This window comes from Endocarpon pusillum, assembly GCF_000464535.1.
Source record: "Endocarpon pusillum Z07020 unplaced genomic scaffold scaffold1719, whole genome shotgun sequence".
NCBI lineage: Eukaryota > Fungi > Ascomycota > Eurotiomycetes > Verrucariales > Verrucariaceae > Endocarpon > Endocarpon pusillum.
The window spans coordinates 16082-41105 of NW_006916062.1; the positions used below are offsets into that span (position 1 = coordinate 16082).

Sequence of the window (25024 nt, forward strand, 5' to 3'; positions counted from 1 at the left end):
AATTTCAAGCTGCTGCAACCTTCTGTTTATAAAGCACCACTTTTCAAATCTTCCTTTCCTCGACTGCCCCAGGCCACACCTCGATGTCTTCCTTTCGTCCCGTCTAATTCCTCTTTCACAAGATCGCCCTGTTTGTGTAGTGTTCCGAACGTACCTGACCGCCTCCACAAAATGCTCAGCTCACTGTAGCAGTACCTTAGGAGCCTCCCGTATCCGAGAGCCATTCCAGGTTTTGGGCATGGAAAGAGCTTGTCCAAATGGGAGACATGAATGTCTTTTCTTTTTCTCTTCAAGCCAAACATACCCTCAGCAAGATCACAGAAGATATGTCGGCTACCAAGATGTCAGACAGGCTGACGAGGCTCCCGCAACTCTCATCACTGACACCAAACCACGCAGGACACATCCCAATCTGTCTACATCAGTCCAAGCCAGGATCCAGGACACTATTCTAACTCAGTAAGCCTACTAAGGATATCCTTCCCATCGTGAGCGGGGTGATGACGGATTTGGATCTTCTCGTAGTCGCTCTTTTCCTCTGAAGAACAAGCTGCATGCACCTGCTGGGCAGGCTGTTGATCAACTAATCTTGCTACAATAAAATTGTAGGATATTCTCTGGCTCGAGCATCAAGCCATATTTAACAGTGTTTACAGCTTCGAAGGGGAAATCTTGTGCGGTTTTTCAAGACTTATTTTTCAGGTTTTTTTCCAATAAGGATTCGTGAGGGCCTGTTTGTCTTGGCCGTGGTGCTGGATTGCCCTCAGAATCATCAATCACACTTTGATCTTGACTTTCAGCCCCACCATTATGAATCGCGTATAGATGAGCATAATGCCAGTAAGAAAGACCGTCAGGCCAGAGAAGAGCTGTAATCCGAGATAGCTTCCAGTTTGGTTGACAATCTCACCCACAACAGGAGAGCCAATCAGCAACCCTAAAGACGCCACAAAGAATGCTTGGCCCATGCGTGTGCCGAGGGTACGCAGGTCCGGGGTCAGGCTGATTAATGCCACAGGTGGCAGCGATACGAAGCCGCCAGAGAAAAATCCATAAAGAATGGCGAAGACGAGTATGCCTGGCAGATTTTTTATGCCAATCCAGCAGAGTGCAAGAATACCGGATGCAAGGGATGCTGGAATCAAGATGTTGAGCGGACCCGCTCTGTCCGTTAGGAAGTTGGGCAAAATGCGACCCGCGACAGAGGCGGCGTTCAGAATCGGCAGCAAGTAAAATCCTAGGTTTTCATTGGTGATGCCCATGTTGATTGCGTACGGCTGAAGGTAGTAGACGGGACCGTAAAAGCCAATAAAGCCGAAGAACATTGCGATGCAGAATATCGTGTAAGGAAGTTCCTTGAATGCGGACAACTCAAGCAAGGCCCTTTTCTGCTTCGGCATAACCCGTACCCTCATGACAGCGACTGAAATGAGGGTTGTGAAGAGCGAGATGAAGCCTAGAACCCGAGTAGCCCAGGGAAAGCCGATTCGAGGATAGAGTTGGCGGAAGACGATCGGATAGATGACGCCGCCGAGACTGCTACCAGATGCCGCAATTCCATTTGCAAGGGCTTTGCGGGTTGAGAAATATTGTGGTAGGATAGCTATAGACGGAACGAACAGACAGCCATTGCCTAGTCCGATGCAAACAGCCTGAGCAAGCATTATCTGCCAATATTCGGTGGAAAGACTGGTCATCATGAAGCCAAAGGGAATGAGGAAGGTTCCGAGGCAGATCAGCGTGCGAAAGTAGCCAGCATCATAAGCAGGGCCGGTGATGACACCGACGATGAGTAACAAAAAGGCCTGGATGGAGCCAATCCAAGAAACGTTCGAAGGTGACTCGTCTTGAAGAAGGTTGGTCTCGTAGTAAGTCTGGAACACTCCGAAAGCATTCACGGTTCCCCTACATCATAAAGCGTTAGCTGTATCATGACAACGCGAGCTACTGTTGACGTAGCGGTAGGAAATGGTTTTCTTTCTTCATCTCGAACAAGAATCCCTGGTACGAGCTTACCAGGAATTGAAAAACAAGAAGAATGATCCTAGGACTTGGAGCCAGGCATTAAAGCCACCATTTGGTGGAGGTTCTTGAGCAGGAGTTTGTTTTTCCACGGTCAATTCGGAGGGAGGGACTGTGGAAGGGAGGTCAAGGCCGTTATAACCAGAGTCATTCGAGGAGGAACCATCATCAAGATGTGTCGGCTCCGCGTCTGGAAGGGGATAATGCTTTTCCAAACTGGCCATCCTATCTATCTAGCCGTCAATGCGAAGCTGGTAACGTTCTTGGGGACCTTGAGGCGTATCTTAGAATCTTAGATGCATCTTGAAGGATGGCCTTGCGAGACCAGAATATATATTCCACTGGGAGCAGGGAAGGAAGGACTCTGGATGCCGGCATGCTGAGAGATATTCTATCTGCCGATCCAATAAAATGCTGTATGCAAAGCGCACGGCATGAGTTTGGAAGTAGCGCCCCACTTTACTAGATGCAACTGCCGCATAGCCGTTTAAGGGAACACAACTTGTATGGTGATGACTAACAAGTCCATGTCCTATCTTTTGATGATTCTGTGGCACGCTTCTTACTAGGTAGGTAGTAGTATGGTCCATGACTGGGTTGAAGGTTAGAGTGTCTGTTCCGTGCCGAGGTTGACGGTTGATTTCCAAGCAAAGCTTATCACGCTTCCTTTACCTCCTTTACCTCGGGGCATTTTGAGATTATCATAACATGCCAGTGTTGGGCTGAAAACACGTGCGGCTTACGCAACATAATCTCAATACGAGGTGCCACAGTGCCATCTGTCTCAGCAACTATGACCTCATTACTGTCAGTATCAATCATTTCTCCATCAACTATCCCCTGACCCAACCAGACTCTACAGAGCCTTGCTATTGAACACATCTGTTAACAATATCCCAGGCCACATCATATGCAAGGTTAGACAGCTGCCGACATGCTTCTGTATCCTGAATGCATGGTAGGCTTCCGGCTTCAGAGGCGTTCGCCGAATGCCGAGTTGGTTAACCTAGGTGCATGTATCTCTTTCCGACCTTCATACGGAAATGACGTAGGGGGAATGGCTTGTTGATTCACGGCGCAAATTTTCTGTGGGAGGCACTGCACCTGAACCAGAAATTTGCGAAATTTCGTGAGCACCCGAAGACACATTGTTGCAAGGAATCATAACAATTCTTCACAAGTCCAATCCTCATACCTGCATAATGTTTGTCAGCGACCGGTGTCCAATACATGAATTACGATCTGCATCTTACCATCCGTCTGGTAAATACCGTCGTACTATCAAGGGCATCTTCTTCTGATTGAGTTCCTTGATCGCAATCTGTAGAGGATCTGTCTCTCCTTCAAGATCGACCAGCGTAGGCGCATTACGGCTGGTCTCAATATCAGCTTCTGCTGCGACTGACATGAAAGTGGCCTGACCTTATTTGTAACGCTCTTGTTCCGAGCACCCTGGCCCTCTCATATTTGGTCATGTATGGTGTAGTCGATCGTTTGTCATCGGGGATCTTTTTATCATTTTCGCTCGTGGGCTTCTTCTGACCGGCACTCGCGTCACCAGTCACTACGGTTTTGTTTTGCGTATCGCCATGCTGTGCTTCTCGTGCTGCCACCTCTTCCTCCAGCGCAGTTTCATCAACATCTGGTCCGAAGTCCTCGGGCGGTTCTTCTGGGTCATAGGTATCAAAGTCGTCGCCAGCATCCAGTCTTTAACGAGTTAGGCTCTGATCATAGCAAGATAGAAGCAGTGAAGACTAATGGCGTCAACTGCAGAAGCACTCACCCTGCATCATCATCGCCTCCGTAATCCGACATATTGCCACTACTCTTGCGCCAGTAATTGTGCTGAGATCAGCCGTAATAGGCGTATATTGCTGTAGCAAAAACTCTTCGATGCGACAGTGCTGATGGGTTGATAGTTGTACTGTAGTCGTTGTTCTCTTTTATGTAAGTCTTAGTCGTGGCTCGATGTGGATCGGGAAAAAGATTTTTGGATTCCGGAACTATCGCGCTAAAGTACATAGTGACACTGACCCTTGCACCCCACACAAAATTTTGAAGCTTGAAACAGAGCCTCAAGATACCCCTGACGAAATCCTTGAAGGTCTTTCCAAATACGTCCTCGGTAATGGACTAGAACTCTACCCTATAACAGCCATTGCACTTGTTGATCATGAAGAGAAAGCGCTCATTCGCCAAAGAAGACGTCGGAATGTCTGAAGAATCAGACTTCGATTCTGACAATGACCCAGAAACCCCAATCACCGAACCCCAGACCCCTATTGCGGGTGGCCGGAAGATTCTACCATGCCCTTATCAGGGCTGTGCAAAATCATTCAACCGACAGGCTCGTCTTACTGAGCATATTCGGTCACATACGAATGAACGCCCGTTTACTTGTCCTGAGAAAAACTGCGACAAAGCCTTCCTTCGGGATTCTCATCTAAAGCATCACATTAAGAGCGCCCACACCAACGAACGAGACTATTCCTGCACATGGGCCAATTGTGGTAAGAAGTTCGCTACCGGCACGAGACTACGCAGGCATGAATCCAGCCACCAGACAAAAGAAAAGTACACCTGTAAAGGTTTCGATGGCTGCAACGAGACTTTCAGAAAGCATGCTACGCTCTCTCGGCATATTCTAGCGGTTCATGAGAACAAAAAACCCTTTCCGTGTACAGAGGTGGACGCTGAAAGTGGAGAGCAATGTCACTTAGGCTTCGACACGGCGGAGAAGTTGCGCTCTCACAAGCGAGCTATTCATGATTACACTCGCTTCGTTTGCATGGACTGTCCACCCCTCGATGATGATTTAGCTACTCAGGTCTCCTTCGCGACATATGCGCTCCTCCAAGCCCATATCGCCGAGATACATCCTCCAACATGTCCACAATGCTGTCTACTATGCGCCTCTGAGAAGGATCTGCGCCGCCATCTCGAACTCATTCACAACGTGGTTGATTCAGACGTGGATAAGCCTATCGATCCCTCCTTTCCATGCACATATCCCAATTGCACTCGTTCATTCACCAAGAGGGGTAATCTCAACGTCCACGTGAAGACGGTACATGAGCATCGCAAAGAATTCGTATGCGGCCAAACAGAACTAAAGCTTCCTCACGAAACACTTCCGAATCAAGATTCGGAGCTCGCTACAGCTTCAGAGATTGCTGGCTGCGGTCGGCATTTCACCAGCAAAGCGACCCTAGAAGAGCACGTCCGAACCGTGCATTTGGGCCTAAGCTCGAAGCGGCAAGAGAGAAATAGGAAACGAAAAGCAGAAAAAACCGCTTATGATGATTACGAAGGTGCTGGGAGCTCAACCAGGACCAAAAGGAGAAGAAAGGCCCCACAGCCTACATCAGCCATTGCAGCGCTTACCGGATCTGCTAATCTCGCCCTGGCTGCAGCATACGAAGCAGATCCCAGAATCGGAAATCCGTTCGATGCACTCGCCTATGGTACGGCGTACAACTATGGCGTCCAGCAAGGTTTCGATAATTTTCCCATGGGCAATGTGCCGGAAGAAGAGAAACAGAGCGAGTCGAGCTGGAGTCCGGATCTTGACAATCTCGCTGCGTCAGCGTTGGTGGATCCTCTATTGCTATGAGGCTACGTAGGAGGCTGAGGCGGACGAGGTGGAGACCGAGGTGGAGGTGAAGGATGTGGGTAGCAATGTGGATGAAACAAGAACGAGACTGCTTCTCCGGACGATTGATACATGACATACACGACGACGACGAAATGTTGCGAATGCATATGATACCTGTGTTAACACAAACGATACCGCGGTCGGAATAGAAGAATAGAAGTCGAGGCAGAAGTCTGGGGCCGGGGCAAAAAGACAAATAGACGCATGAGACACCAAATAGGCTTCTGAAGCATTTCATTCTTTTACCTGCTGACCTTTCTATCTTCTCATATGCTAGCCGTACAGTCGCAGCATGCCCTGCAGCCTGCTCCATGCGTATCGACGAGGATGACACAGATGTGAACCTCCATCGAGAGCCATGAAACGCTGTCCTATGCAACAGAGCCCCCTTCCAGTAATGGTCATGGTTTCACATCTGCCATTCAGGCAATCCCTAGAGAGCAGACGCGTCGCCGCTCATGCCCTCCAGCCCCGTATAACACATAAATGCGTACCTCCATCTAAATGTTGTGAATCAAAAAGTTCCGGAACGAGTCCCAGTGGTCCGAATTTACGTATCTGCGAGGAGATGATGCGTAAGCGCATGTTTCATGGACGTCTCCGCACCAGCAGCTGCCTGATAACAAACTTATACAGAAATAGAGCACTTACATGTACTTCATACTGCTCCTCAAGCTCGGTTGGATGGTATCAGGATACCATCGGAAGATATACATGACTAGTGCCCAGCTCAGACTGGCGAAGACGGGCCAGGCGCCTGTTTGGATCTTTTCTCGTGCGCTACGGGAGAGGAAGGGGTGTGTTAATGAGAAGGTGGGTGAGGAAGAGGAGCGGGTGCGGCGGGGTTGAATTGAGAGTTTGGCGAGGGCGAGCATGACGCGCGCGAAGATGTAGATGACGATCTATTTTCAAAAGAAGTATCAGAACCCCCTGCATGTTTTGAAGGTTGGAGAAGGGAGGAGGTTAAGTACCTGCTGATTAACACTGCCTTGTTTCCCTCTGCCAAAGACTGTATATCCACCTAGTAATCCGGCTAGGAAGGTGTCATATGGCCCTTCTTTTCCTGGTCGTAGAGGGTTGAGCGCTCGTAATAATAGCATTGAGGATTTATATATGACGGCAAAGGAGGCGAGATTGCGGGCGTGTTGGCGTGTGGCTTTTAGAATCAGGTAAATCTTTTCTCGGAAGCTGGAAAGGGAGGTGGTTAGATGGGTGAGGCAACCGGGGGTGCAGTACAGGAGCAGGGAGAGACGTACGTCCCAGATCGGAATAGGAAGACCATGCTATGAGATAGGAGTAGTCAGCTTTGGGTCTATGAGTAAGAATGAAGGGGGTCGAGAGTACTCCTTACACCAGAGCATGTGGAAAGCGGACTTTGGCGCCATAGACAGCACCATTGCGGGCAGATTTGATGATGGTAAGAAGAGGGGCTAGGTCAGGATTAAGTACTATGCTGTTGATGATATCCTAGCGAGAATTTAGAGGGATTAATCTAATCAATGCGCGGCGCATGTACCTTGATTGATTCCATTTTGAGTGTTCAATATGGGAAGAGAGAACGAGTGCGGGGAGTACCAATAACACCATCGGAAATTGTCTGCTCACTTGACAACCAAGAGTGTAGGTATACGGCCTGCTAGAGCATAAGTATAGTCGTTGGGTTTCAGTGTGGTATCGACTCCATCCGAGTGTGGTGAATGCCAAAGCAAGGAGCAGCGCAACAGTAAACAGTATGGAAAGCATCTGCGGGCAAGTTTGTCTAGCATCTCACAATTGTCAATTGATGGCCCGAGGCTCACATGTGACGGGGTGGCCATAGCAGGGAGCTCCGCTGCTACTATACTAACTACTACTAGTAATACTATTACGTAGTAAGGTCTCCAGTGCTCACAACCAATCGTTGCTCACCAGTAGGAAAGCCCCATTCAGCTTTGCTCGCAATACTCAAAGACATGCTCAGTGCAGAAAGAGAAGTCCCCCGCACAAGAACGATGAGCTTTGCATGCTGATGTCTACCTAGATCTCATCGACCAAATGCGTGAGTGGAGCCCGGCTCGTGCTCTGCCTTTAGTAGAGCTTCCCCATGAATAGCGTAGAAGAAGATCTCGGAGGTTTCGACGCATTTAGCGGCAAGACAATAACTTCCTTGTATCTATTGAGCACTTTTGATGAAAATCACCAGCAGCGTCCTACCACAGCACACGACCAGAAGTCTTCGACAACACAGGCTGACAACGCCCTAGCTCCCAATAGGCAATGTCATCCAAGAGAGCCAGAAGACACCTCGAGGTGAACTAGTGCCGCAACATGTTCCTGGGGTGGATGGATGGTTGAGGATCGAAACCAACAAACAAGAAGTGCATGGTCTGGCCAGAGAAGGTGTGCACGCAATGGGCAATTCAGCGCTACAGCACTGCATAGCGTGCCTGCACTCTGGATCTGGTTTGGACTGATCCGAGTTGGGCTGGAGCGCGAATGTTCAAACGGGAATACCGTTGCCAGGTGGTATATCAGGGTTATAGAGTACCAATTTTATCATCAATGTCTTCCCCACTTCGGTGGCGCGGTAGATTGAATTCATACCGAGAACTCTCCAGCACTTGGGACAGGAAACGGCACGGCTTTATCTTCGAATGCTTCGTCGCCTTGATCAAAGATCTTTACGTAGAAGAATCAGGCTGGGAAGTTTTCTCGCTGGTCACGTCTGTCCTAGTTAACTGTCGAAAAGGGGGCGATAGTCGGTAAAGGGTAGTAGAGTCAGCAAAATAGCTGGTCTTCAAAGGTATTTAACGGTGATAGGTTCTCTGTGATCTTGCTCTCTAAAATAGATGTCGCCGCGGCTCTATATCCACTCTGGGACTGTGCGATGTTTGAGAATGATTAACGAGCTCGGCATCGGCGTGACGCGAAGACCCGGGTCTTGCTAACTTAGCCACTAGTTAACTAATTTCAATTGTGCCTAGGTAGGGGTCACTTCTCGTATCGCTGTTTGCTGTTTGCTGTTTGGCTTCTCAACCGCAGCCAATGGTGGCTAAGACCACGCAGGTAGTAGGTTTGATGACGCGGAAGCGCAAGGCACAACCACTCTTCAACGCAAAAACTCTTCTGCCTTGGGATTCGGCGGGTCATTCTTGCAACTCTTGTCTGACACCGCCACCAGGCAACAGTACTCGGCCTTACGTAGTAAACCGCAGCATAGTTCTCAATCTATTAACCAAGTTGGCCCGTTCCCCGATACACTGGTGTCGTGCGTCGTGGACCGTTGCGTCAGCTTTTGTTAGGCCTGTTAGAAGCAAGATGGGTTGTATGTATATATGGAGCGCCTGGGGGGCAGAGAAGAGGTGTTTACTATTGAATAATTCACATCCGCTGCCTCACCACCCATCCCTGTACACTGCATTTGCATCTTCCCTTCCACACTGTTTCATGTGATCCTCCTTGGGTGCCTTCTACCTATCAACTACTTGCCTCGAACTCCGATTCAGAACGGATACCGCTGCGTAACCCGCTTTCTCCACAATGACGATACATACCCACAAGAACACCGACTCGACCTCGATTGCGAGCGAAAGCCCTACGGTTCAGCTTCCTGCTTACAGCGAAAGCGATGCACATAGCAATGCTGGATATGAGATGGTCGATCCTCCTCACTCTGCCGATCAATCCACATATATGACAGCAGAAGAAGAGAAGGCCTACCTTGGCAGCCGGAGTGACCAAGAAGCGCCTACCCTTCAGCGTCATGCGCAAATCGAAGGACCGCACGAAGGAAATGCGCAAAGTCGAATCACTTCACCAACACCTCTGGACATCCATGAACAGTCTCAATCTAGCGGTCCATCTGCAGCACTAGGTTCTCGTGGCCTCCAGGTCCCTTCGTCTCGTGCCAAGGTGTCATCTGGCTTCCCATATCCAGATATGCTCAACAGCTATGGCGTCAGCCCTAAGGAATGGAGCACGTTTACCTCTGAAATCACTCGCGCGGCTCAACTAAGTAGCAAAGATTGGACCATCACTGTCGGTGCTAGTGTAGCGACCTTTCTCGCTTCTGGCATCTTCATTAACTGGCTGGGATTGATTCCTGCCGTCGTCGTTGGGCATCATCTCCGCAAGTCGACGGAGCACAAGAACCTTCGAGCAGCCAGGGATTCGGGAGATCTCGAGGCCAAGCTCTTGAAATGGAATCAGACCAGCTTTGCGCCAAGAGGGTTCTTGGTCCGCCTTGACTTACCGGGCGACGAATTGAGCGATCTGACCGGACAGGATGTTTTCACACCGAAGAAATGGGCCGGGTGCTGTGGTGGTGGTCGCCACACTCGTGCAAGATCATGTGGTGGGGGGAATAAATGGGCAGGCAAGACCGAGAAGAGAGCACAATACTTGCAAAGGAAGGCCGCCAAAAGGGGAAGGATTGTCATCGTTCCACTTGACGGAGTCAATCGTTCCATGCCGGGCTCGTCAGCAAACGTTGAGAAGACCATGGACCAGAACCCTCTGTCAGAGTCAGAGAAAGGTCTGGTTGCGATCCGTGAAGTTTGATGCCGTTACGGGTTCTGGCGAGGAGATACAACAACATTTAACATCACGATAACGTCTGGTTTATCGAGGTGGCTCTGTAATGTGCATTGTTTCTGGGTTAGAAGATCCCCTTCAGGGCTACTGGACTTTCGGCGTGCATTATATCACTAGACTTGTACAACCAAAAAACATACCAGTCGTCCAGACTGGACTCCTTCTCCGATTCTAGATTTTGCCATCAATCTTTGCTTCTCGGGACCCCATCAAACTGGCGGCATAGAGGTCATGAAGCATCAAGAACTCGCAGGTGGAAATTTTGGAAGGGTCTGTGGTCAGAGACGGATGAGGTCTGATTAGCTCTGTGTATACAAGGGGGCTGTGAGTAATGCCAATTACGTGGCGGAAATGCTCATGTCGTCAGGATGATTGAAACAACAACTCCTCTGATCCACGGCCGAGTTTTTGAGATCCGATAACCCGCTGAACCAGGTGGGAACCCTAAAACAATGTGCTTCGGATCTACCCCGTACTGTACTAGATGGAACACGTTGAGCTCAGCGTACAGCACTAACTAACTAGCATTTAGAGCATGTCTACCCGATTTGGCCCCGTCTATCTCACCACTTAGAACATATTTCGATACGACAGTGAAACATGGTTTCTGTGACCAATGATTGATGCTATCCTCCAATTACTTTGCTTGCACGCAGATAAAAGCGAGATTGATCTCATTAGAACACTTTAGGCTATAGTAATCTCAGTATTCCTTTAGGCTGAGGTCCCTTACTGGGCATCCTACCACTTGACACTGAAGACAGCTAGCTACTCTTTCGGCACCATGAAATCTAAGGCGACAGCTGCACAGAGAACAACAAGCCTGTCTTCACACGACGTTCGGGCTGTCCACTTGCCTGAAACTAAAAGGCCAGCGTCCCCGCATGTCAAGTCTGACCATCCACCACTTCGACCAGGGGTACTCGGTACACCTATATTGTCTCATGTCTCTGCGGCATATCACTGACCTGACTCTCTACCACTGATGCTCCACTGGTTGATATTTAGCATCTCCTTTCCAAGAGCCGTACTACTGTATTCCTGTGCTAATAGTGATACTCTTTTTGCACCAGGACAACAAGCGCAGCACACAACTTGGTTGATGCGACTTACACAACATCTGCCGAGTATCACAATCGTATATCATACTATATTGATCTGAAACTCTCATGTCGTTTATTCCCCAAAACTCTCTCGTTGCCCAGTCTCTTCATTCAAACCCAAATTGTCCTTGTTCGTGCAAATCTTCACTGGTGCTGAACTGGCCGCCTGAGCTCTGCCTTTCCCTGTTACTCATTGACCATTATCTCACGGGCTCGGACAGCGCCAAGATACAATCAACAGCGTCTCCACTGTCATCATGGCCTCCCCTAACAGATCACGTGTCCCGTTCTGGCTTCGAGATGACCAGGAGTACGACATGGGAGAGGTAGTAGGCGAGGGAAGGTTTGCCCGAGTACTGAAGGCGAAGGAGAAGGTCACCGGAAAAGTTTTGGCCGTCAAGGTATTCAAGAAGGGAGGGCCGATAGATGTGGAAGTGAGTGCCAGATGGATTGCAAAGCACGAAGCGAACATGCTTGACTGCGCCCGAGGTGGAGTAAGTACACGATAGCCCTGTTCCGAAAAGGACCCTCTCTTCTACCACCATGACACTCTCTTCTGCAAGGGTTCTGGAGACACGCCTCGCTAACACCGTCATCAGCCTTACATTCTAGCCGCGGGAAGCGCACGTAACTTGAAAAATGGCCAAAAAATGGTGGAGATACCAATGGATTTTTATAAAGACAGCCTTGTGGCGTTGATGAACCGGACACGAGACACCCGTGGCCTTAACAGTAAGTTGTCCGTTGATTTACGATTTACGATTTACGATTCACGATGGCTGACGCTTCATAGACGAAGATGGCTGTATAAAGGTCCCTTCTTATTACAATACCGTACTAGAGCAGATGCTTCAAGCTCTGGAATATCTCCACAGTAGCGATGTCTCGATTGTACATCGCGATATTAGGCCGGAAAACATTCTTTGTAACGACGACCGATTTTTCGTCCTAGCCGACTTTGGTCATGCCAGACATGGGGATAACAACGTTACCGAGTGCAATGGGGCTTACGAGTACATGCCACCGGAAATGTACGTTTCCGAGCGGCAGACATACGCAGCAGATATTTGGAGTCTAGGTGTGCTAGGCTTGGATATGTTGAGCATGGTGCCTTATGTGCATGATCGGGATCGTACTTTCGAGAAGATGATAAACAGGAAATGGTTGAACTCAATTGTTGCGATTGCGAAGCATTCCGACAAGCCCGAATTGGAGAAAATGGTGCAAATAAGACCCAGGGAGAGATCCACCGCTAGTGGAGTGCTACGGTTCCTAAGGAACAGCCCCAGCACTCAGATACACGACTACCCAGCCAACGTGTTTCTCCTCTATTTAATGTTCAGGGAACTCGACCAATTTAAGAATACCGACCCGAGAGTGGTTCGCACAATTGCGTATGGTTTCGAAGAATCAACAGCGCAGGCTCGAATGGTGAGGTCAATGGGCGCGACTCTTGCAGAAGCTAGCCCATCATCCTCATCGGAAGGAACATCGTCGACAGAGCCCGCGGGGGTCTACTCAAGTTCATCACCATTACCAGAAGAGATACATCAAGTGCTGGCAGCATCAGGCCTGGCCGCATCGCCAGGCCTGTCAGTAATACACAAAATGGCACGCGAATCAAACATACCTTCCGATCCGCCAGCGCTGGCGCATAAAATAGACTCGCTTTGGCAGGCATCTACAGTAAATTGGGTCATGGACACACCAAAACAACCACGTCCACCTACTAAACTGACACCGGGAATACTACAAGCCCTGGTAAAACGAGATACCACCGGCCCTCGACCACCGCCAACACCTAGATCGGCCAGACGGTCAAGGGGAGGAAGCCTGAACCCTGGCTCGCGGCCAGTAGCTGGGTCAGCTACATCGACAGGGCTATCACACTCTACTCCTGGACCTCTATCTACAGCGCGGACACCCCGATCAGCAGACCAATCGCATCCAGATCCTAAACCATCAACATCAGAGTCGCCTAGATCCGCTGGACCCTCAAGCTCGACCGCGAGACCTCTACCAGCAGAATCTCAGAGAAACACGGAGGAACTGACCTCAAAAGCAACCTCCACGCTGGAGGGTAAGCAAAAGAAAAAGGAATGTTCAAGCTCTGCGAAGTCAACCCGAAAAGGACAGAAAGAATCTGGGGGACGCTCAAGCTCGATTGCAACGAGGCCAGGTGCTGACGACTCGGGTGCAGGACCTTCAGGGCATTCGCAAAAGGAGATAGCCGAGGAACGCATCAAAGGACCCACAAAACCGCCGCAGAAGAAGTCACGAAGAGCGGCGGGGCTGCGAGTAGTGTGGACGAGCGGCAGGCGCCAGTCCGGACAGGGATGGCCGAAGCTTTAGAAGCTGTCAGGGCTTCAGAAGCTGCTCAAGAAGAACAGCGAAAGAAAACTCAGGCACGGACTCCACAAGCTACTGGTCAAGCCAGGCCTTCCAAGGCGGCTGAGAAAGAGCAGCAAAAGTCAAGTCCCAAAAAAGAGCCACCTGCACCCAAACCGAAGAAACAGGAGCAAAGTTCAAGTTCAAGTTCAAGTTCAAAGAAGGGACCCGACGCTCCACCAGTCGCTGCGGAAAAAGAGCGAGAGCGAGAGCCACACGCGAGCAAGGAGGCCAAGGCTGCACAAGCTGCCAGATCTACCCAGTCCGCCAGCTCAGGTAATCTTCCTCCACTCACACCTCCCAAGTCTGTCAACCGCAGCGGAGCTACTGAAAGCCGGCTCTCATCTCCCTTCCGTCAACCATCAACGTCCACAGCCCTACGGCCCACCTCCTCAACTTTACGGTTCGCTTCCTCAGACTCCGTGGAGAGCAAGACACCCGAAACCAACCAGTCATCCGGCAGTATCCAGTCAGTCTCTAGCCCAGGATTGAACCCTAATGCAACTTTCTGGTTCCCACAAAGTGAAACATGGCCTCCAAAACAAGTGGACAGCGCTCTGGCTACTAAATCCCAAGCTTCGACAAACCTTCCGCCACCCGCTGCTCGGTCCATAGAGTCTCAGCAAAGTGGATTGTCGGAAGTTTCAAGCCTGGCGTCCACTCCTCGCCTCCTCGAGGTAGGAGGCGAGCATGAAGCCAAACACGATAATGATGATGGAGGATGGCAGCAACCGCGTCGAAGAGGAAGGCGTGGCCAGAGGCGGTCTACTTCCGATGCTCAGACTCAAGACCGAAGCCAAGGTAGACATTCCCGATCCCCTTCTCGGACTGTCCCTACCACTGCTACTGCCAAAGCTGACAATCGGCAGGACGAGGCCCCAAGTAGCCGTCTCCCAGCCCGCGAAGGTTCCGAATCAGCCGTATTCCGACCCCGATAGATTGCCTCGTTGTGATTCCGTGGAAATTCTGACGGGGAACGTTGAAGCACATCCAAATTATTCTTCCTCCTTTACTCATGCTCCCCTGCCCACGTTGGGAGCAGCCCTCAGCGCTTAAGCCCAGGGTGAATTATCCCCTCCTCAACCCTCCCACGCCCCGTCCCAGTACCGAGAGCGAGCAGGAGAAGTAGAATTAGAATCAGAACAACAAGGGGGGGCAGCAGGAGAAGCTAACGACAATCAAGACGGAGGGCATCAGTTGAACGCCTCCCATGGCAGAGGTAGGACCCGTCGCGGCAAACGAGCGGGTCGTACGTATTAGGCGCGATGGCATCTTATGGGAGCTGCTAGAGCTGCAAACAGAGGCGATTACTTACATATATCAGAGGCCATGGATAAAAAGGTGGCATCACCATGATGTATTGTCTTCTAGGTCAGAGTATGGTTGTTAGATAAAAATATATATATCGTCTCTAGGATCTGTCAGACCACCCTTCTCCCCCCCTCTTCTTACCCTCATCCCGCGGTTCGCTTTCCCGCTCCGCCTTCCCGCTCCGCCTTCTCATAGCCCCATTCACTCCTCACGAGAAACCCAACCATACGCCGCCCGCTCGTGGTCGCAACCTTCACCCTCAGGGGAAAACAAAGAGCATCGCGAGACTTTCAGATCAACCCGAAGCACTATCAGAATGATCCTCACTTCGTTTTCGTTCGACGTATCTCAGCCCCAGCCCCCCCCCCTAATCGATCAGTCAATCTGTTTTTCGTCTGGAGACCGCACACACACATACAGAGATAGACATATATCAAGAGTGGACTGACGAAGGACGACTGAGGATGGAGGGAGATGAGAAGACCAAGGGGAAAGAGGGGGTTTTAAAGGGGCGGGCAGGCAGGAAGAAAGCGGAAAGCAGAAAGCGTGGCAAGGACGAAAAAGTCTGTTTGTGTTTGTGAGAGAAAGAGAGAGAGAGAGAGAGAGAGAGAGCAGAAGATTAGGAAGAGGGGAAGGGAAAAGAGAAGAAGAGAGATAAAATATGAAGCGAGTTTGTTTGTTTTTTTTCTCTATGGGATGAAAAAACGACAACAGGCGAAGACCTTTTTTTGGAGGGGCCCCAGCGAAGGATAGATAGATAATCACGGCCATGAGCAGTGATGAACTGACTCGCAACTTATTTTCCGTTTCATGTCTGCTGCTCAGTCGTCCTCGTCCGGTTGCTCATTCAGTAATATGACTGAAATTTCGGTCATAACGCGGAGCTTTCCTGTCCCTATCCCTACCCCTACCCCTATCTGTGGCGGTATCAAGTTGAGTTCCTTCGCGAAATGCACATCGAAGCAGGACGGATCAGCATCATTGCCACCGCGAGGAGAGGGAAGTGCCCTCCACTCAATTGGTCGGTCAATCAGTTCGAATGTACGTCTTGCTCGGAACCGAACCCAGAAATCAGACCAAGTCCAAGTTCGTCATGGAAGCCCGAGTCGCATCAAGCTCGTTGGCTGGGTCGTGCCGAAGAGGTGTTCTTAGGCTTCATTGAAGCCCTTGAATGAGAGCGGATGGGCACAAGCACAGATGGACCAGAGAGAATGTGTTGGGCATCGGTTGTGAGACATGTTTACCTGAATCGTAGAGACCACCGGGAGGATGGCAAGTCCTCGCTGCCGTTGTGACTGCTCTCGAGATGATACCCGGAAATGAATGGTGATGAACCCAGTCGGTCGGCCTGCTGAGGATTGAGTTATACCACCGATTGATGTAAGGTCAGACGAAGGACGACTGTTGTTTGTCTCTGAGCAAGCGAGCCGCCATCTCTCCTACTAACGATCAGTGAGAAGACTCGCTTCTTCCAATAAATTGTGATCGGCCATATGCATTGTATGCTTCCAGCTAGATGGTTCCGGACAAGACCAACAAGCTGTGCAGAAGAGAGACCGCGCTAGCTACAGTAACTTCTAACGAGTAATAGTCAGAGCATTTAGATGTGAGTGATCAAGATTGAAAACATGTACTTGGTTCAAAGAATCGAAGACTGATATATATCTTGTGCTTCAGCACATCCAAACTTGAAAGATTTGCCCGTTAAGACGGCAAAGGAGATTCATCAAACTCATCATCATATGCTAGCAAGCAAAAATGCAAGCAAGCGAGTGTCCCATAAATCCCCCCCGGCGGCGGTGTCTTCCTTCTAATGCATCATAAATTGCTTTCCTCTGTCGTTATATTGATTCCTCCGCAGATGAAACCACAAATGCAAGCCAGCATAGATAAGGACAGTTACTTCAAGTGGGGGGTATCTCAAGGAAGAGTAATCGTAGCTTAGTTGTTGGATGTTGATAAGAAAAATAAAATAGGCGTGAGCCTGTGCGCACCAGGCAGCAGATATAAAATGATGTAGAAGCAAGGGAGACAATCTGGTCATGTATAAAAAAAGGTAAGCGGGATAACAAGGAAGAGCAACCGGTAAGCCCCAGCTGACATACCAGATTGTTGCACAAGTCTCAAATCAACGCTTGCTAAGATGGCAGATGAACGACAAAAGAACAGAACAGCGAGAACGACGTGAAGCGAATCGCAACGACAACGAATTAGGGACGAAGCAGGTTAGAGGCTGCCAGCTTCAGCTCTCGTCTTCATCATCATCACCCTCGCCGTCGTCACTATCATCTGCACTCTCACTGGCGATCTTGCTCTTCTTCATTGGCATATTCTCGTCGTCAGCACTACTCGGCGCTTTCCTCTTTTGTCCCGAGGTTGGAGCAGCGGACGCCTTCGCAGCCGGAGTCTGGTTGTTCTCGTCACCTCCAGGTGCAGCTCCGCCTTTCTCCATTGCGGCAACCTCATCAGCGGTCAAGAACCGACCTCCCGGGCCGCGAGGCCGTCTCATAGCATGGTTGTGCCGAGACTCGTGAAGGTATGGCTTCCGACCCTTCGACGTTAGACGCAGTTGTTCTTCCAGTTTTTGTCGTGCAACTCGTCGTTTCAGAATGCGATGAAACTGCTTTGCGTTAACATATAAAGGTGATTCCTCAGCGCCACCAGCTACAAGTTCTGGTGAGGGTTGGGTTTGCTGGACAGGCTGTTGAGGCGGCGGCATCTGCGATGGTGGAACGGACGGCCGTGGGACGTGATTCATGACTGGTTGAGAGACTTGGTTGTGAGGGCTGTTGTTCATATGCTGACTCATTCTTCTTTGTTGCTGGTTCATGGGTGGTCCTTGTGGCATTGCCACAGTTGAGGGTAGTGAAGGCATTTGTTGTGTTGGTGACCGAGGACCCCGTTCACTCTTGACTTGGCCTTGAGGACCTCCCTGCATTCGACTCATGTCGTGTGGCATTTGGTACTGCGACTGTCCTGATGCCGCTGCCATCGCCATCGCAGCTGCTTGACCGGGCGAAATGCCATATCCTTGTGACATGCCTCCAGGCACTCCGTATTGAGGATAACCCATCGTCTGGTGCATCTGATTGGACTGCGGTTGGGATTGATAATGTGTTTGCGCTTGTGATGGCAGAATTGGCGATGCCTGTGTCTGATGTGATTGTTGCATATGAGAGGGAGGCCCTGTCGGAGAGGTGATAGAGCCTACTTGAGCTCCAGCATTTTGGGATGATGTTTGATAACCACCTTGCATATGAGGAGCGTGTGAAGGTTGAGGATGCGGAGTTTGTTGATACTGCGGAGGGTACTCCATCGTGAGTACTGCTTGTGTGTGCTCAAGCTAATGCAGAGCACGTCTTGAAAGTAGGTCTCGAGGGGAAACGGTATGCTGCAGGAGCAGGCTGGGTAACAGCTGGGCCGGTAGCTGCACGATAGTGGGCAGTATCCTACACCAGTCAAATTGCTCACAACCACGTGGAATTTGGCAGCCTCCCACGGTGGCGCTGCTGGGTTTGTTATGAGGCGTGCCCCCCAAAACTGCGGACGGGGTCTGTTTCTCAGTAATATAGAAAAGGGCGTCTCATAAACTTGATTCGGCAGACTAGTGGAGAAAGCTGGGACCTGGTACCTCGCGTCAGTACCTAGTGCATCATGCCGTGGCCACTGGACCACGAACTGGGACCAATACTGACTTGAGAGTTATTTTGATCATCCAACTTATTTGACGTTCCCAAGGTGATGAGGTTTATTTGCGAGATTGTTTATTGAAAGCGAAATTGCAAATGAGCGACGTCGAGCCCACGGGTGACGCACCCAGAGCGTGCACGCAACGTAGATTGGGCCCCGATGCAGCTCGAGCTGTCTGACCGCTGTACCGGGATTGATGCGTTGTCAGTTGCAAGGACTGTGGCGCAGGAGTTGACAAGCGCGCACTCGGCGAAATAGAGCCAGCTCGTCGTAGCGCTCGCCACTGTCGGCGCGTTTGATGATCAATTGAATCGGATACTAGGGCTGGTGGTCGGGATGCGATTGGGAGCGGTAGAGCTTGACAGGCGGCTGACTACCAGAGGCTGACTTGGGTGGAGGTTTTTGGTCAATGCGAGTATAGCCTCAACCTTAAGAAAGTTCGGACTGGACTATGAATGAAAAGCATTAGTATTCGTCGCCCGTGACATGAAATACAATCATTGGAGGACAGAGATGTGGGACGCCCAAAGTGCCGACGATTGGAGTGATGCGTTGGCAAATGCGGGACTGTAGCATGCGCGACCAAGCCTACCTGGTCGATCAGTACAGTCTGGCAGCGAGCCTAACTTCGCAGAGAGCCTTGATGCTCTCGAATCCTAGAAGGCTTGAACGCTTTAAGCAGAGAAAAGCAATGCGCTTTCTAATTTCTGTGCGCTGTTGGAGCGGAGTAATGCCGTACGAGGTGGAGAGATTTCGTGAATTTGCACGGGTCCAAGTGGGGTCTCGCTTCAATGCGCAACTGCTGGAGATGAACAGCGTAACAACCCCCTAGGTTTTGAAGGCAAGATTGGAATATAGTGACAATGTTGATAGTGAAGCTCTTGAAGATACGACGTCAGAATGTGTTGCTCAATGAAAGTGCGGACCGCGCCTGGTAGCCGCGGCTGTGATTCGGATTGTCAAATAGCAAAGAGCTGTTGATCTTTGCGTGAACCACCAATTCGCAACAGGAATCTAGGAGTGGCAGTAGTAGGTAACGGTGGACCAATAAAGAAGGATTCGTGCCTATTCCAAGACCGAAGAGCTGGGATTCGTGGGTGTGCTATGGGAGAAGGAATGGAGGAGAATGATTCGTAGAAGACGTATTTTAAGCTGATCAGCCTCGGGAGTCGGGACAGGGTGTGTGGAGAGTGAATTTTTCGCGTGGACAAGGCTCACGAGGAACTGAGGGCTTTCAGTGTCTGCGGTGCAATCAAGCAGACCGGAATTCAAAGTCATACGAATGGTATGACCACTTATCGGGAGGTTGCACAGTATATGCTTGTAATTGATTGGGTGAGAATGGTAGAGATGATCGAGTAGGATTGGTTGGTTTGACAATGGAGGAAGGGGGCAAGGAATAATGATGGATGGTGGTTGGGTGTCTAACTCTGAATCTGCAGCAAGTGCCTAGTACCTGCTAGTTAGTATGGCACCGGGGTTTGGGGTGGGGGCTCTACGCTGGTGTCTTGCCTATACAGTGATAAGTTTAGCCGAACAATGTGACAAGCCACCGCAGATTCAGGCGCCACTGCAGGCGCCACTGCCTGGGATCTTGGGGCTGTTTTAGGCGTAGGTGGCGCCAGCTTTGTAATCCACTTTTTATCGAGGGGTGACAGTGACGAAGCTTTTCCTTCGGTTAATTACTATGTATGTTACAAGTCAAGAGCAACCATAGTTCGTCACCATATGCGGATGTCAGGTACACGGGGCAAGGAGCAAGGTGCAAACGATTGTTGTTCTAGCAATCTAAAAACGCTCTAGTTTTGGCTCTGACTTACTCATAACAGTAGGAGAGATTTCGTGAGCTTAAAGAGAGGACAAGTCGGTGTAGGGCGTAAGCGCAGGAGCGAATGAAAATGTCGGTGAAGGAAAACAACGACGGACGCCTTTCTTCTCCCATCCCCCGCTCTAGATCCTCGCTTCTCGAATCGTTGCTGCCCAAGTAGAGTCGGTCGAAGCTCGAGTTGGGCAGCATGACGCATATTATGCAGCATTACTCTGTATCATCAAACCAGTCGATCAATTTCGGGTATGGTGCTACACAACGGCAATTCACCCCTCCGAGGAGTTAGTGAAGTCATTAATCAGGAAGCATAGGGAAAACCTTCTTCACCCGCGCATCCCCGGTCTGAAGCATTATATGAAGAGATTTAAGACAGTAGTTACGTAGCAAGGCATTTAAGATTTTGGTATTCGTCCTAAGTCGGTCAGGGGCGTCGTCTTCGTTTCTACAGCTTCCTAATTCGGACAATTCTCCTACCCTAGTCGCGGTCGAGGAGATTTGTTTCTCCTCTTATGCGCGCCACTTTCACCCAATCACACTCCAGTCACCACTTTCATCTCTTTTGTCATTTCTCTGATTCGTGCTGCTTTGGCTTTTAAGCCTTAGCCATCACAAACGATTCCAAAGCCTGAGGTTGATTCCCTGTGTATACATAGTAAATGCCCATGATTAAATTCAGGTCACACAGCGCTTGCCACGAACTCCTTCAAGCCCTCCTTGTCATGAACGGACTGGTTTCATATTTGCCTGCATGGAGACGTTTCTCATCCCCCAGACCATCCTGGTCACTGTCTCATCGATCATTGGTACGATGATATGGTACTGGCAAGGCTGGTGGTTTCGCTTTAGTATTCTGGGTCGTTGTGTTCAGACTGATCCCGGATACTGGCTGATAGGTGGCAAGAAGAACATTGAGGAAAATTCCAGAACCATTTTTCTGCGTCTGCCGCTAACCATCGAGAGAGTGATACAGAGCTTTGATCTAAGGGATGTAAGGCACGGGACGTCAATTGGTCGTAGCCGCTGACTCCGTACTAGTGACGTTTCTTGCCGTACAAAAACGATTATTGTGGCCGGACCGTGGTTAGGCGTTCCACCCAAATTGGAAGTAGTTTATGCTGTCTTTCTTCTGTAAGTCTCTGGTCACATCTAAGACAGCGGGGCCAGCCAACCACTCTGCAGGATGTTAAGCACATGGCATGGGCAAGTGCAGCCGGTGTTGAGGAGGGTGAGCTTTGCGCCTCGCTTTGCTAGAATTGTCGTTTTTGCTGATATATGCCTGCGTATTGGCTACATATGTCTCGTTGTCGTTGGGAGCAGGTACGGGTGGTACTCATCAACCATGGGAATGAATGTGTATGATACCGAATATGCAGCCAGAAGGCATCGCTGAACCAAGTTTTGGACGCCGATCAAGTACGATCAGCATGGGCGCGCAGATTTACTCTGCAAGCACCATCCTCAACATTGCTAGGAATGATGGGTGGAGCTTTAGGACTTCCGATACTGGCGGTTTTACAGGTTCGCCTGCTGTCCGTCTTAGCCGATCCTGTGCTTTCATCCGTCGTTTCCGCTCGGCTGCGATTGGGTCGAGCCCGTCCAGTTCTTCTTCCTCGTCAGTTGACTCATCCTCATCTTCATCGTCATACTTGAGTTCCTCAAGGTCCATCTGTCATAGTCAGTAAACTTGTTCATTGTGAAATCAATCTCACCTACTGCATTGAGTCCAAAGTCACTGCTCTTGAACGTCGCACTGCCTGGCATCGACTCGCGTCCACCTGTGCCCTCAGCCGCCATCTTTTGTCGCGTTTTGTTGTTGTGCCATTTCTTTCTCTCTTCTTGCCATTTTACCAGAGCATCAATCTCGGCTACCGCTCTGTTTTTGTTGATCTGCCCCATGTCCACAGCTCCCTGAAACAATGCATTCATGTCGAGCTTCCCTCCCTTAGGACCGTGCCTCAGAAATTCCAGAATGTTTTCTAACCATCCCATCAACGCCGCAAATAAACCATTATCGTGAATATGCACCTCGTGCACGAATTTGTAAAAATTGTGCTCATGCCTAGCGCATAAATCTATGAAGGACTGAACTGTCTGGTTTGGATCTGCCGAAACGTCTTGCATCTGCGCCCTCTCGACCACGGAAATTGCATCTCCTGCAAAGTCGGCGAAATCGGTAATACTGTTGTATACATTGGCGGATTTGTAAACTCGAATTAGTGGCTCGTAGAAAATGGTAAAGAGGTCTCGGAAGAGCTGAAGTGTTGTCGGCTCTTCGATCATGTTCAGCATCATCGTCTTGTCGCGCTGCCGCGTTAGCAACTTCAACAGTTGCTTTAGGTGGGCAAACAGCTCAGCACCTTGCTTCATCTCCTCGTCGACATTATCTATCGCACTGTTCCAAGCAACGTATGCATTAAACACCTTTCCGATCTGCTCCGCCGCCAACTCTGGTGGGAACTGATCAGATCGCAGGATCACCACAACCAGATCGACATCCTCGACACTAGCTTCGTTTCGCAAGAAATTCTTGGTATTCTCGTCCGCATCGACAAAACGCTTCAGCTTGGCTGTAAGCACCGGATCATCAATCTTTGACTGCAAGCTATCGATTGATTTCTGAAAAGACCTGATGCCATCATTGAGTGTCATGGTTAAGATTCTTTGCAATAATGATCGAGAACCAAAAGGTTGGGCAAGAAACAAATCTAGGACTCCGGACATGACTGCAGCTGGGTTCGCAATCCGGATCACGTTCTTCATCAGCCCATATGGTAACAACGAGTGTATCCTTTTCGCTTGCGCAAAAAGCTCAGGAGAATTGTCTTCTGCCAAGAATAAGTGGTAAATGGTAGCTGCAACCTCAATACGAAGCCATTCAGCGAACTTCTGATACTCAACATCGAGATCTTCGATCTTCTCCTTGGTGCGGATCTCTTGGAAAAGCTTGGTCAGTCCGTTGTTTTCCACAATATCTCGTCGAAATTGCTCCATGTAAACATCCAATTCTTGAGCTCGTTGCCGAGCAATCTCGTAGAAGCGCTTCTGCTCTTCAATCCGCTTGGCATCCATATCTTTCCTCCTTTCAATATCCAGGAGTTCTTCCTCGTTCGTCTTGATAGGCCTGAGAGTCAGGAAGTCGGAAATCGCTTTTGTTTCCGCTACCTGTGGATTTTGGAGTATCGTCCTCAGAAATGCGCGCAGCGATACACGCTGATCTTCGCGGTATAAGTGGACGACTTCTGGATCATTATCTGTTGAAGGCCGAGGAGAGTTTCCCCTTGAGGACTTGCCAACTAAGGAGGTTCTCGAGGTGACCCGTTTCTGGTTAACCCCGACCAGATTGCGAAGTGAGCCAGTCTCATCAGTGTGTCTTGTGTCTTGGGTGGAAACTGACGAAATGGACGAATCGTCATCGTCTGCCGCCCCGCCAACAGAAAGAAAAGCTGAATGTGTCGAGCTCTTATTCTTCCGAGGCAACGGCGGCAGAACCTTGCCAGGGAGCTCTGTTCGTAGTCTCTTATGAAGCTTTGCGAATTCACCATATCTTCTTCCTACGTAGAAGTCATCCTTGCCAGGGGTCCTGACTCGGATCAAGAATTCAGCATGTTGGTGATATCGTATGGTTCTCTTCACCGAAGTTGTTCGGACCCCTGCAACATTGATATCCCACCCGTTAATCATATGTCCGTCAGGCGTGTTGATAAGCAAGCCCTGCTCGTTGGCGCCTCGGTCGACGACTTCCATCTCCGAGAACCTGATGCGTTCTTCGTAGCCTGATGCTGTCGGTATGCCGGAAACCATCATCAATTCTACCAGCTTTTCACATTTTACTGCCAACTTCCTCCGCTTCGTCTCTTCCAGTCTATCCTCGGACGAAGAAATGTTCTTTGTAGCAAATGATTCCAGGAACTAGGCGGAATCAGCCTAACTGGAGATTACTCACTTCGAGGCATTATCCTGCGCACCTACCACTTGCAGTTTGTTTTGCCAGAATTCCTTCTCCTTTGCCTGATCCAGGAAGGGAAACTTTCGGACATGATTGACAAAAATGTAACGAAGAATGGGCAACTCGGAATCGACGGGAGACACTTCTCCAAAGTCTGATCTAAAAGGCGCCCCGAATCGCTGAAGTGCTGTAGGTGTATTGAGCTCTTGTATCTCTGCATGAACCTGTCTACTGATGAGTTCCCTTTTCAAATCTGTGTTTGTATTAGCTTAACCACCAGATAAGTGATGCCGTCGTACAGTGCTCTTGTTTCCCGGTCAAGATGGAACCCTCTGGAGGAAGTGAGGCCGTCAGTGAGGCGGCTCTAGTAGGTATTTGGCGAGCGATTGGGGAGGTTGAGGCATCTCCATTTGGTGCAGGCGTAGGTGGAGCAGGTAGCGTCGAGGTCATTCTGACGAGCTCGCAGATTCACAACCCTTTAACGCCGGTATCCGAAGGATAGCAAACCC

At 49.9% G+C, this 25024-nt stretch overlaps 8 protein-coding genes across 8 annotated transcripts; 3 read left to right on the forward strand and 5 right to left on the reverse strand.

Moving 5' to 3' along the window:
- Positions 1 to 776: 776 nt before the first annotated feature.
- EPUS_00851 (uncharacterized protein) lies at positions 777 to 2246 on the reverse strand (the record flags this gene model as incomplete). Its single annotated transcript, XM_007802410.1, has 2 exons — positions 777 to 1905; positions 2017 to 2246. 2 exons carry the CDS (start codon positions 2244 to 2246, stop codon positions 777 to 779), a joined length of 1359 nt encoding a protein of 452 aa, XP_007800601.1.
- A 937-nt stretch (positions 2247 to 3183) lies between these two features.
- On the reverse strand, positions 3184 to 3837 carry EPUS_00852 (uncharacterized protein; the record flags this gene model as incomplete). Its single annotated transcript, XM_007802411.1, has 4 exons — positions 3184 to 3217; positions 3276 to 3395; positions 3445 to 3729; positions 3806 to 3837. 4 exons carry the CDS (start codon positions 3835 to 3837, stop codon positions 3184 to 3186), a joined length of 471 nt encoding a protein of 156 aa, XP_007800602.1.
- Positions 3838 to 4195: 358 nt separating this feature from the next.
- Positions 4196 to 5635, forward strand: EPUS_00853 (uncharacterized protein; the record flags this gene model as incomplete). Its single annotated transcript, XM_007802412.1, has 1 exon — positions 4196 to 5635. One exon carries the CDS (start codon positions 4196 to 4198, stop codon positions 5633 to 5635), a length of 1440 nt encoding a protein of 479 aa, XP_007800603.1.
- A 689-nt stretch (positions 5636 to 6324) lies between these two features.
- Positions 6325 to 7208, reverse strand: EPUS_00854 (uncharacterized protein; the record flags this gene model as incomplete). The annotated part of the gene is made up of 5 exons (XM_007802413.1): positions 6325 to 6579; positions 6649 to 6865; positions 6934 to 6960; positions 7029 to 7144; positions 7194 to 7208. The coding sequence occupies 5 exons, from the start codon at positions 7206 to 7208 to the stop codon at positions 6325 to 6327; spliced, it is 630 nt and encodes a 209-aa protein (XP_007800604.1).
- Positions 7209 to 9196: 1988 nt separating this feature from the next.
- Positions 9197 to 10216, forward strand: EPUS_00855 (uncharacterized protein; the record flags this gene model as incomplete). Its single annotated transcript, XM_007802414.1, has 1 exon — positions 9197 to 10216. One exon carries the CDS (start codon positions 9197 to 9199, stop codon positions 10214 to 10216), a length of 1020 nt encoding a protein of 339 aa, XP_007800605.1.
- Positions 10217 to 11609: 1393 nt separating this feature from the next.
- Positions 11610 to 14678, forward strand: EPUS_00856 (uncharacterized protein; the record flags this gene model as incomplete). Its single annotated transcript, XM_007802415.1, has 5 exons — positions 11610 to 11846; positions 11952 to 12084; positions 12146 to 13206; positions 13335 to 13432; positions 13553 to 14678. 5 exons carry the CDS (start codon positions 11610 to 11612, stop codon positions 14676 to 14678), a joined length of 2655 nt encoding a protein of 884 aa, XP_007800606.1.
- Positions 14679 to 17293: 2615 nt separating this feature from the next.
- On the reverse strand, positions 17294 to 18367 carry EPUS_00857 (uncharacterized protein; the record flags this gene model as incomplete). The annotated part of the gene is made up of 1 exon (XM_007802416.1): positions 17294 to 18367. One exon carries the CDS (start codon positions 18365 to 18367, stop codon positions 17294 to 17296), a length of 1074 nt encoding a protein of 357 aa, XP_007800607.1.
- A 3640-nt stretch (positions 18368 to 22007) lies between these two features.
- Positions 22008 to 24965, reverse strand: EPUS_00858 (uncharacterized protein; the record flags this gene model as incomplete). The annotated part of the gene is made up of 4 exons (XM_007802417.1): positions 22008 to 22235; positions 22283 to 24478; positions 24539 to 24768; positions 24815 to 24965. 4 exons carry the CDS (start codon positions 24963 to 24965, stop codon positions 22008 to 22010), a joined length of 2805 nt encoding a protein of 934 aa, XP_007800608.1.
- Between the last annotated feature and the right edge of the window lie 59 nt (positions 24966 to 25024).